General features: G+C 45.0%; 1 protein-coding gene across 1 annotated transcript; it reads right to left on the reverse strand.

The window, feature by feature from the left end:
- Window positions 1-1,234: 1,234 nt before the first annotated feature.
- Window positions 1,235-4,413, reverse strand: LOC144115443 (uncharacterized). The gene is made up of 3 exons (XM_077649843.1): window positions 4,258-4,413; window positions 1,769-2,619; window positions 1,235-1,428 (listed from the first exon to the last, which is right to left on the reverse strand). Exons 1-2 carry the CDS (start codon window positions 4,387-4,389, stop codon window positions 1,798-1,800), a joined length of 954 nt encoding a protein of 317 aa, XP_077505969.1. The 5' UTR covers window positions 4,390-4,413; the 3' UTR covers window positions 1,235-1,428; window positions 1,769-1,797.
- Between the last annotated feature and the right edge of the window lie 8,103 nt (window positions 4,414-12,516).

Here is a 12,516-nt window from a genome sequence, read left to right on the forward strand (position 1 = left end):
CAGGACTGTCCATCTACAGATATCAGTTTTTTTCTTAAGCTCTGGGCTCAATGTAGAAGAAAGAAAAGAGCAGCGTTTCTATTTGATTCAAGCCTAGGCGCCCTGTGCATCTAGATGCAACATGTGGTGCTCCCTGATATCTTTTTGGCAGCTTTTATTTTATTTAGTACTCTGATTAATGCAGCCATCCAACAGGAAGATCCTTTTCGCAGGAGCGGCTCACATACGAGTGTGAGCAGCTTCCGTGTCTCCATTTAGCAATCTTTTTCAAGAATAATGCCTGCTGGTGGTGCTCTCTCAGCGATAATTACACCTTGCACACAGCATTGGCGGGGAGCTCGCCATGGTGCACAACGAATTTCTCGGTAGACGCCTAAGGCATACGTTCATGGAAATAGTATAAAGTGAGAGGTAGTCCCATTCTCTCATAGCAGACAACTGAAGTCAATTTTTCGCGGTTATAAAGCTGTGGCTTTATAACAAGGCCTCTCCTCAGTCCGTATATAGCGCCGCTTTGCATTGTTAAAGATGGAAACCGAACTAGATCTTATTCTTCTTGTCAGCAAACTATAAGCGCTATGCACTTTGTCATTCAGCCTATCGAAATTCTTTCCCAATAGCCGTCTAGTATGCGCGGCATTACAAGTTTTTTACTCATCAGAGCTAACTAAATTATAGCCTTTTTTCATCCCTGCGGGCATGAAAGCTAAAAATTTGGACATTAATAATTCTGGTTTTTTGTTCTCAAGCGCCAAGAAGCCCACATTTAATGTCTCATGATATGACCCCCCCCCCCCCCCAAAAAAAAAAGAACTTTTTGTTGTTTCCATAATTTTTTAATAATTCACTCAGATTTTGCATTCTCAGTGTGTCTTGGTTTATCGTTGTTCTTATATGTATTAACTATGGCTGAACAAAGAAAGACGCCTTCCAAAAGAAAGGTTTTTCCGCTGTGCAGTCTCTCGTTTATGCTTCGGTTGGGAGCGCTACTTTATTTGTTTACTGTGCAGTGAAATGACTGACTTTTAGTTCCAATGCCCCGAAAGGGGCAGCGGACACGGGCACAAATACGTGAAACGGAGAGAGCTATGCTAATTCAGCTAGCTGCATAATAAAGAGGCCTTAATGGGTGCATATGGTCACACATTACGGAGAGAGGTGATTTCAGAGTAAAGGAGAAGGCGTCAACAGAATGCGAGAATCTTATGAATAGAAAATGATAAAGACAACTGGGTTATTTTTTGTAACGTATGTGAGTTTATTATAGCAACAAATGTTTCATTGCATAAAAGAGAGTCTCTATGAAAAAAAACTACGTTAGGTATGACAATGGAGTGCACCCTGTCGCTTCTCCTATATGGAAACTTGATTTCGTCTAGCCGTTGTTGTCCAGCAGTTCAGCAACCATCTGAGTGTTGAGGGGTAGGCCTGTAAGAAAGAAAACATATTATGATCAGAGGACCAAAAAAATCAAGGTTGTAACATTTCACGTGAAAAGGTGGGTAGGCATTGCAATGGTAAAAAGCAAAAAGATGCTTTGCAGTTGGAGATATAAACAGCCGAAAGCTGTCAATATATATTCTTCAACAAATTCTACAAATGTTCACGCATTATATATGTTCTCAAATATCAACAAAGCCCCAATGGATTCACCAACCATCCTTGTAATTCTAGCTTCCCCAGATTCGAACATACCCCTCCCCCATTCTTTCTAATCGGGCACAGATGACACAACCTGCAAAGAAACTTGTGTTATAGAGTGACTTACACCGTAATCACAGACGTCGTGAAAAGTGCTTAACCGGAGACGACCTTGGAGCCAGAGCTGGAGCTCTGGGCTCCGGATCCTGCGGCGGCCTTGTTGAACGAGCTACCTTGGCTTCCTTGGCCTGAGGCACGGTTGAAGCCCTCGCTTGCGCTCGAGCCGAAGCTCTTGGAGTCTCCGTACGAGGAGCTGTGGCCGTACTTGTTGCTGTCTGATCCACCTACGTTGTAGGCGAAGCTTCCCTGGCCAGCCTTGTTTGCTCCCGCTTGCCTGTTGAATCCTGAGCCCTGCTTGAAGCCAGAGACGCCCGAGGCAGATCCGAAGCCACCGCCAAGGCCAGTGCCATAACCAACTCCGCCCACGCCAAGACCGGCACCGCCAACTCCCAAACCAGCTCCGGAAACGCCGACTCCGGGGCTAGCCAGAGGGACGCCTGCACCGACTCCGACACCTGAGGCGAGGCCGGCACCAGAGGCAAGACCGGCTCCAGAAGCGAGACCGGCTCCAGAAGCGAGACCGGCGCCAGAGGCAAGACCGGCTCCAGAGGCAAGACCAGCTCCGGAAGCAAGACCAGCTCCAGACGCAAGACCAGCGCCAGAGGCGAGACCAGCACCGGCAAGGCCGGCACCAGCACCAGAGCCGTAGCCGGAGCCAGAGCTGTAGCTACCGCTGCTGTAGCTGCTGCCTCCACCCAGCCCGGCGCCAAGACCGGCGCCTCCGAGTCCAACGCCGACTCCACCGGTGCAGGGGCAGCATCCGCCCACACCACCTCCAAGAAGTGCCCCACGGGCCTCTACCTTCTCCTTCTTGCCGGCAGAGGCGAGGGCGCAGAGCGCGAGGAGGGCAACAGCACACTGAAATGCGAAAACAAGGATTCATGTTTTTGAACTCGGTTCGTAAGAGTGGTTTACCGGAAGCCATGGCTTGCTGCTTCAACGCAAAGGAAGTCTGCCTCAAAACCAGAAACCGCTCTTTACTTTTTGCCACTCCTCAAAATAAAAAAAAAAACGTAATGAGGGCTGCCAGCTGCTTTTCGCGCATCGCTCCGCGAAGCGTGCTTTGTATGACCATAATTTTCTGCCGTATCTATACTTCGACTAGAAGAGCATGTATTGCGAAAAATTTCAACGTATTCTGAAGTTCTTCGCTGACTGAAGTTTCTTGCATAGAGGCAAACAGACCAATTTTCAGAAGAAGCGGTAACTAACCTCTTATTTTGACGCCCAGTAGTTTACTACAGAAATCATTCAAATTTCAACCGCGCAATGCTCGAGACATGCGCTTAGTCGGGCTGGTGATTCACTGTATTGATAAAAAGAAAATGACGCGTAAACTGGAGAGAGAATAATTTGTTCTCTTGCCAATGTTGTTTCTTTATACATGATTTCATCTTTTTCTCCACACCACGTAAAATTCACGTTCTTCATACGCATCTACGTCAAAGCGGTGGTAAATCTTTAACTATAGGACAGGACGCTGATGGGAAACATCGGCTTCAGAGTCGTCATGCTACGTGCTGCATCTTGTAACTTAAAAACACTAATATTTAGAACAAATTTTGAGTACGTGGGGTGTTGTTGTTCTACTAATGCGCAATTTAGCAGTCAGAATCATGCAGTCCAGGAAAGCCAAAATGTTCACGCTTGCATAAGATTCCTGTACCGCCAAAGCAGCCTCGTTAAGAAAGCCTAAATTTCCGTTCGAAAACATATTTTAAAATGATATTAAGCTGGCAGAGCACTGCATCAGTGAGCAGACAGTACTGAGCAGTACCTGTATGTATTAAATATCACACTACGAATAATGTCCCTTTCACACAGTAGCTTTTTAGGTAACTAATCTAATACAAGGATGAAAGCTTGCATGAGCAATGAAGGGTGTTTTCTTGCCCACTAGAAAACTTCGCTGCAACAGGGCTTAACCACGTGCGGTGAAGGAACTCCTACTCCACAGATGAATGTAAAATGGGATTAAAGCCCAGAAGAAACTTTATCGCTGCAAGTAGCGAAAAAAGAAGCGTTCAGAATTTGGCTCAATCTACTCTATGTTCTTTTCTTGTTAAAAAAAAGATTCTTTTATTTTATGAAACCTGCACCTTGAGTAACCATTAATATATTCTTTTCTTCTTGTTGCACCTTAGCATTCCATCGCTGTTGCGATAATCAGGTTCTGGAAGCGACAACTTACTTTTTTTCACATTCACTGAAACGTGAAGTCTGCACAAAGTAAACCACGCAAAATTTTGCCGTTTGCCGAGTTCGTTTCTTTTTTCTCTATACTGGGTCTTTCTTTTCTACTGGCTCGTACCAAGCCTGGTCTCTAACACCAGCGCTAGAAACCAAGCTTAGTGAGAGTTTACTAAGAGCTGGTTTGAAGCCTGAATGCAATCAATGCTTCTTCGATGTGGTCCACAAAGGCTGCACTTCTTAGTTCGCTAAATGAAGGCTAGCTGTTCAACACAACCGCGAAAAAGAATGAGACCATGTGCTTACCAGGGGCTTCATGGCGCTGACGGGTCTAGGACGACTGGTGACTGGAGAGCATGCCCCCGCCGATTTTATATGCATCGCCTCCCTAGTCGCCTCCCACGGTAGGAGCTGCGCACGACCGCACTGAAACCACATGTACCCTTTCCCTTCCTAGGAAGCAGGCATTTTTTATTTTGCCCTGGGCTGCAAGTCCTCTTTCCACCATCTTCGCTATCACTGCAGCATTGTGCAAACGAAAAGTAGACGCAAAGGTGGGCATCGAAGATTTCGACAGGAGAAACAGACGTCCTGACGGACGGCTTCGTCTGGAGTGAGAGCAAAATTTGTGAAAAAAAAAAACAAAGAAAAAGGAGGGAAACGGACGCCGCAATCCTGCTGCTCAGCGGCGCCGGTAAGAGAGCCCGTGGTGTGGCATCTGCAGACAAGGGCGCCTGGCCGTGGTCGACGGTGATAACTGCGCTCGTGGCTTCCTCCACCGGTAGCCGGGAAGCGCGGGAAGAGGAAGGCAGCCGCTATCGACCCACCGAAGTCCGTCCGGCGTGCACCCGCGCCGCGCTGGCTTACGCTAACTCTTGTGAAAAGTACTAGAAACTCAGTTAACATGCGTACTTTATGAAGTAAGGTAACAGTAATGATTGATTTTCTGAGAACGCTTGAAAGCACAAAATTTTGCACTGGCTCAAAATTGTAAGAGACGTTGTGCTACAAAATTGCCGATGTTCTGATGCCAGCCTTGACAGTGATACCATTGGTACTTCGTCTGGACGGTAGAATACACGGAAGCCATCGAGAGTTTTATTTTTAATTCAAGCAGCAAAAATGAGTTTGCTTCCTCGAGCAAAAATGCTCTCTTGTAATGAGACATAATGCATGTCTAGTTTATGACAGATAATTGCTCGCGCACACATTTCAATACTTTGCGCTTTCTAAATGGGAAACTTCGTGAATTATTTAAATGCATCATTTATCTTCATACATTTCAAAATGTATTCTAGAGATTTTTACGCTTGTATTAACCATGATTGTGGTTAATTTTATGTGTCTATAAAATATCACCTTTCTCTCGGCATATCGACGTAATCTGACGAAGTTGCAACTAGCACTGAATGTGTGCAAGTTGCGGAGGCCCTTTGTTGATTGTCACTTCGGGATAAAATAATTTTCTATAGACACAACCGCGAAGAAACTAATGTAATATTTCATGCTGTATTTGCTGTAATGTACTTTTTCTTCTTTCCTATTGCCTTTTCAAGTGCACGCGAGTCAAACCTTTGCGAGTACAAGGAGGTAATTGTCAGCTTGGGAACAAGTTAGCCCTCAGATGGTAAACGAAAAATTAACGTATTAACATTTTCTGCGATGACTTGCTTATGCTCGTCAACATTTGGCCGCTGTGACAAAAAAATGCTTCATCCAATCATATTGTGACAGTGATGCTCTGCACAGTCAACTCTCGCGTTGGACAATGCAGCTGTCATGTAGTACAAACTCCGGCTGAGTATTCATATTTCAGACTTTCTTGTATCTGCTCTGCTTCGAAGTGAAAAACCTGCGTTCGGCGCTGCCGTTGTCTAATATATTGCACTGAATTTTTCTGTCACTATGCTAGCCCCTCATCCTTTCCTTTGTTGTGTTCCTTCAAATCCGTTTTAACATGATGTTCACTACAATCTTGCTAGCTAACCGTTTCGTCAACCTCATTTATTTATTTTCCATTAGAATCATTGTACTATGTTGTATCATGAGTTATGTAGCCGCAATCAGACCCAAAGGTTCTTCTTGGGCGCCTGAAATAAAAATTATTTCAATTACTAACGTTATTAGTGCTTTCATTATTTAGTGCATGCAATGCATTTCCTTCAAATACTCAAGCCGAAAAAAATGCATAAAGTATGTTCCTCTTATGCAGTTTCTTGCAAGCAGTGCAGATTGCAGCTATTTACCAGTGCTCCGATCCCTTGAGGACTGACGTATCATGCACAGGTTCTTTCAAGCAGTGAGTCAGACAATAGTTTACTCTTGTTTCGCGTTACGCGTCAGACGTCACTAGGGTGCAATCTGGCAAGACCAGGACACAAAACGCATTTAGGCAGCCAGGGCAAGGTAGTCAAGAACTCGCACTAACAAATCAAAGCCGCGTTCTCGCTGCGTCCTTGATGAGATCAATTTCCATTGCCATCGGCAAGCTCGTAACTGGGCGCAGCGCCAAGTCATGTAGTCGAGCGAGCTTGAATGGGCTTCACCTGTCCATTACGCACTGTCCAAAGCGGCATTTGGCATGGGCGCCCCAAGAAGATGCTGATCCGTTTTTGTAAGTGCATTTGTGAATTTTGAAAAAGACTTTTCATAGAGGTTATGCCACTGTGTAGTTTTGTTCTGTCCGCGTGAAAAATAAACTCTTTGTTTCAAGACAATTAGCTCAGGAATTTTACCCTTTTCTTTTAAATGCCCATAGCCTGTTCTGAAATGAAACGATTCGGATTGGCACAAGTGCTTAATCTGCAGTTATTGCACATTAAATTTTGAAATTTGCTTTTTAGCCCGCACAGAAGCACATTAGTGCAATGTTTTTTGTTTTTTTTTTTTGCTACCGTATCAACCACGAAGGATGGCCTGAAGGTTCACGTCAATTGAATTAAATTCGATTTTTTTAACTTCGTTGTTTTACTGTCAACTTTGATGCTGCCTGTCTTTGAAGCCTTTGCTTGTGCGTAGCGTCTCCATTTCGAGATTACTTGTGCTTATCCGAGCAATGTACTAAGAGTTGCTGCGGTACGAAAAATATCATAGACATTCTGTGAACTCTGCCACGCCTTTAATTTTGCCTTTCCACTGGCTTCTACTTCATTCCTTATACTTGAAATAGAAAAAATTGCTGTTTGATATCCCAGAGTGAATCCTTGTAAATGCAGTTGTGTGGCCTACGAGATTTCAACTTTAGTGCCGCTGCAAAAAGAGCTAGTGAGCTGTCATTCGAACCATAGAACCCGAATATTTTGCCCACTTTCTATATTATTGGTGACGCTTTTTTTCTACAAAGGGAGTCTTAGGCTTCCTCAATCATTTTTCGTCCCAGATGGCAGCAAGACAACTAATGGTTTTCGGTCGCCGCTGTTGAAAAAAATGTTTTTATTGAAAGTGACGTCACTTGGAACCAACTTTTGCATCCCACTGAACGTCTAATATTACTGTGGTTTCCTCGAGCGCATTAATGTCAGTAAAGGTTATGTTTCACTACCATATTAGTTCACGGCTGGGATGGAATTGCATAAACGAATGAAGGAAATTAATGGAATAAGCAACTATATATAGAATCAAAAGACACGATTCATGCGTGTGTGAGCAAAGATGGCGTCGGGCTGTGTAGTTTTCAGTTGTAGCCTTTTATCGCTCCAAAGCTTTCTGCACGCAAGAAGAAAGGTCCACTAACTCTTCCCACCTTCGGAATGCCAGAGTGCAGTAACAGACGCATAACTCGGCTTCACAGGACACAGTGGATATTTTAGTTTTCACCATAGTACTTTTCGTTCCTCAGTTTTTTGCAGTGCCTTGGGCAAAGGGAATGTGTAGAGCTGTGCAACTCATGCTCCGTTTCAGAGTGCCTTAGAAAGCCTTCGACCAGGTTGAAAAATGGTTCTCGCGCGCTGGAAGTGCAGGCAGAAAATGCGTGGGAAGTTGTGTGCTAAATAACGCACATACCATTCTCCTCAACCTTAAAGTTGATTGCAATCGCAAGCTCAGGTCTTCTCACCACATTTGCAGTCGATTCAAATTAGAAGGAAGCATATTATCTACGTGCTTGCGAGCATCAATTAAAGCAGATCAGCACGTTGTTGAATAAATTTATCGGTCGAAACATTTGCTTTGATTTCATACACGTGGTAGATTTTAAATGTACTCGTTCCATCTTGCTGTCGTGGTATCCCCCCATTTTTGCAGTTTTTAAGGCAAGTTGATAATTACTCGACACGAATTCGTAGATTTTCATTTTTGCGTGAAGCATGTTTATCTCTCTAGCCGTGCTACTCAGCCCGATATGCACCAGCGCGTATCCTCACACCCAAACATAGCACTAATATGTTGCCAATGCTTAGAGTTCTTCATTTATTATATTATTTTTAGTCTCAGTATCCGCAAAGACCCTCACTGCAAATGTATTACAAAGCAGATTCTCGAACCGATCTCTGCGTAAAAAAGTGTATCATATCCAGAAACTGTTTGACCACCCCTCCTTCATCGTATTTGCCTGAGGCCAGATCCAACAGTTCAAGCATATTTAGTTTTCTATAGGCGCCAGTCCCAATGCCAAAAATCTATTTCTTTAGCTTGTTGAAATCAACCTACATGTTGTATTTTGTCTGTGTGTTGTAGTGACCAATAATCAAACTGAAAGATTTGATTAATTTTAACGCGACATTTTTGCCTAGTTCAGAATATCCTTATCAATTCAAAGAAACACAGCTCTTGCGAAACGCAAAGCCGCCCGTGTGATGCGCGATGTCATTGCACGATAAAGATCCCCAGGTGGTCTAAATTATTCCGGAACCCTTCACTACGGCGTCTCTCATAGCCTGAGTCGCTTTGGGACGTTAAACCCCCTTAAACAGTGTTGTAGACATGTAAAATGCATGAGGTCGAATCGTTGACTGCGTACGCAGTCCAAACAGCGCAAGACTTTTAAACCTCATTTTGACGCGACAACACAGTGCGAATGAGGAAGGACGACGAAGAGTACTCGCTACAAGCGCTGTCTTTCTTCCACTCTCCCCGCTCAAGCTGTGTTGTCCCTTCGAAACGAACGTCACCCCACAAGACCAACTTGCCATCCTACATATCAAATCGTCTTGGCACACATTTGCTGGTAAATGAAAAAAAGCTAGGCGTCGCGTTGGCTCAGAGTCAGGGATCATATCGTGCTCGGCTACTGACCCGAAAGACGCGGGTCGATGCCGGCCGCGGAGGCCGCATTTTGATGGAAGCGAAATGCTAAGGGCCTGTGTATACTGTCTGATGTTAGTGGACGTTAAAGAACCCCAGGTGGTCGAAATTATCCGGAGCCTTCCACTACCGCGTCCCTCATAGCCTGAGTAGCTTTGGGACGTTAAGCCGTACAGACAAACCAAATGGGAGGAAGCTGCAGTAGCGACAGCTTCGTCTGATAAAATACGGGGGTAACAAAACGCGATGTCGTTCTCGCCACGCGATCGTAACTAAACTTCTGCAACACATCCTGCAGGTAAAAGGCAGCGAATACATGTGAGCAATGATTACAACAGGCATCGTGTGCATGCCCACCGTTATTTACTAGTGGACTTGTTACAGACGAAAGAACACAAACAACTGCAACAGCCCCACCATAAAGTGAGATAAAACCGTCGGGAACACTTGATTCTCATAACTGCGGTGACCCACGCTTGTCGCTGTTCTTTTACGCACAACCTGGCCGGGAATCGGTAGAGTTGCACAAGTGAATATCGTTCTTTAGTGTCTCGTGCACTGTTGTGGCAGCCCACGACGCAGCACGTCGTACTTACGCTTTGTCCCGCCGGGACAGCTTCTGTCATCGCGAAAATACCGCCTCGCATTTCTTCTTTTTCGCACGGCACACGAAGCTAGCAGAGCGTCGGCTCCGGCGGCGCCCCAGCACATGGTTCGTCGCCAAGGAAGAAATGTGCGCTGCCGTTTCGAGACCAGACTTGAGCTGCTGTTCTTCCATGTTGGGTTTCCTATGTCGTACACTTACAGGAAGGAGGTAACGAGAATTTGTGAAGCGGGTTTAATTAAGTAGCACTTTGTAGATGTCCTTCAAGGTGAAGTTCGAATTCGATAGGCCGTGTGACATTCCTGTACCTTTACTAAAGATTTTAGCCAGTAGCGTTAGTGAGCTCGGGCCGCAGAAAATCTGGTGTCGCCGTTGGCAGCGTCGGCTTCATTGACCATGTGTGAAAAATCCACGAAAGATCCCCAAAAAACAACCTACGAGTCAGGTGGGACATATAGGTCGCGTAACCTTGTGGCGTCACACAACCTGTCCACCGGATTGTGAGCGATCGAATTGTGTGCCGTGGCAGATGGCAGTTAAATTAATGATTTGGTGCTAGAGGCTGCACGGCAAAAGCAACCTGGGTCACACAAGACCCGCCGTTGGCAGCGTCTGCCATAGTATGGAAGTGGCACATCGCTTATACCCCTGCACCACTGCACCAGGAGGGGTATGAGGACTCCCACGGATGTTTGAATGTTAAGTAGAGATTGACCAATTCGACATATATGGAAATAACCCATTACGCTATTGCGGCATACTCTTAAGGCGGAGCTTAAGTGCCCCGCTAATTTTTCAGTGAGTTAACCTGAGCGCTCAATATCGCCAATAATTCGATATATCCGGGCTAGACATATCCCGTTTCGAGTGTAGAAGACTGCTTCTATTTAAATCCTCTGTATGACGTTTATTAGATGACCGAAGTTTCCGCAGTAAAAGCATAAATTTATTTATTTTATTTATTTATTCAGAATACCTACATCGCCAGAAGCAGAGGTGGGCAAATGCCTTCAATTTTACTTTTCCTCCCTCACCCTCATTTTTGAATCCATGGCCCTCCCGCATCCTCGCTCTCGTTTTAAAAAGTTATCCCGCCCTGCATCACCCTCACCCTCACTTCGAAAGATTTTCTGGCCCTCCCTCGCCCTCACTAGCACACGTTTTAAAACTCGAGTTATTTTTTGCAGTCGGCAACTTCTGGCGATATTGCTGGGTAATAAACGTATAAGACAAGCCCTCATGATACTGTTAGACGAGAGGCTAGATGCTTATACTGTTGTGTTTGTGTGTTGTTTGAGCTAATACGTTAGACAAAACCAAGACGGTCGCGAGTTGAGCCCCTAATATCTCTGCATGCGTACATGTGCCCTGGACTTATAGCATTTCATTGTTATCTATACGCACTGCTAAAATGAGTGAGCGCGTTATTGTGTCTGTGTACAAAAACTTATGTAGGACAAGAATTTTTAAATCAATGCCGCAGAGTTTACCACGACAATTACAATAAGTGCTAAACACAGAATAGACTCAGAACAAGGAAAGTTTGTAGGTCGCTTAATTAGCATCACCCGATGACACTGCGATAGCACTGGGTTTTCTGAATTTCACTGCTTCTAATCTCCCACCATTTCGTGCGGTTGGCTGCAGGCTCGTCTGATAGCCCTTCTACGCGCACGGATAAAAGATGATGAAGACAATGGTTTCAAACTACAGCATGAGTTCATGAGTTCACGCAGTTTAACACGCGTGAACGCGGGTACATGACGAATATGACAACATTGCAAGCACAGCTCGAGAGTTTGGCAGTTCGGACAGGCAGGATGTTAAGATATATCCCAACTGACTGTTCATCTGAGGGAAGTGTATGAACCGACCGAATTTCAACCGGAGTGACACTCAGCCTCACCTCCCGTCTAGGGCTCCGTTGCTCAGTCTTTTTGCGATGTGTTAATATTTAGTTAATATCTATTTTGAATGTAATAAACACCATGCTTAAAAAAATCTGTAGTGATGGCATAGTGGTTTGAAGCAGTGGCCAGCAGAACTGATTTTTTAGCGCCGCCGTGGGTTCGGATCCCGCTCCCCCAGCTATGAAGTTTTTGCTTTCTTTAGTGTTTCCCCCAGTCCGATGCCGGCTTTCCACAGCAGTGAGGCTCTTGTGATGTTGCTTAAAGTAAAGCATTATTCAGGCCACTTGAAAATAAAACGGGTTGCTAAAATGCAGCATTTGGGCTGAATAATGGCAATCACAAGCCCACGAGTCTGGAGGCAAAGATTCCTGTGGTTGCCATTTTAGTGCTCTAGCGCTTCCACTCCGCCGAAAACCGGTTGCCTGTCTGCCCGAAGCCTGCTTCTAGCATGTGTCACGTGTAGCATGTAGCACCTCTGTCACATGACGTTGTGACGTCGTCACAAGCTTCCCATCGGATTGGGAGCAAATTTACCATCGTGGTAGTTAAATTATTGATTAGTTGCGAGAGACTCCTCAGACAAAGATGGATACCGTTCAAGTGCCTGAAGTTAAAGACCGATATCTGTCTTGAGTGTGATTATTAAAGTTTTTGAAAGATACTCTCAGAGCAAATTACGTCATGCGCATCCAAACATATCATTATTTGTCCACATGGTTTCTGGTCACACAGATCCACATCTACTGCAGTTCTGGTATTAGCCCAACAAATTATCAAGACCCCGCACAACATTAAGATTGCTCTTGTTGT

The sequence above is a fragment of the Amblyomma americanum genome, chromosome 1, assembly GCF_052857255.1.
Source record: "Amblyomma americanum isolate KBUSLIRL-KWMA chromosome 1, ASM5285725v1, whole genome shotgun sequence".
In the NCBI taxonomy this organism is placed as follows: Eukaryota; Metazoa; Arthropoda; class Arachnida; order Ixodida; family Ixodidae; genus Amblyomma; species Amblyomma americanum.

Coding starts and splice junctions, on each gene's coding strand:
- LOC144115443 (XM_077649843.1), bottom strand. CDS start 4,389: ATGTGGTTTCAGTGCGGTCGTGCGCAGCTCCTACCGTGGGAGGCGACT. Junction 2,620..4,257: donor TCAGCGCCATGAAGCCCCTG/GTAAGCACATGG, acceptor TTCGCATTTCAG/TGTGCTGTTGCCCTCCTCGC.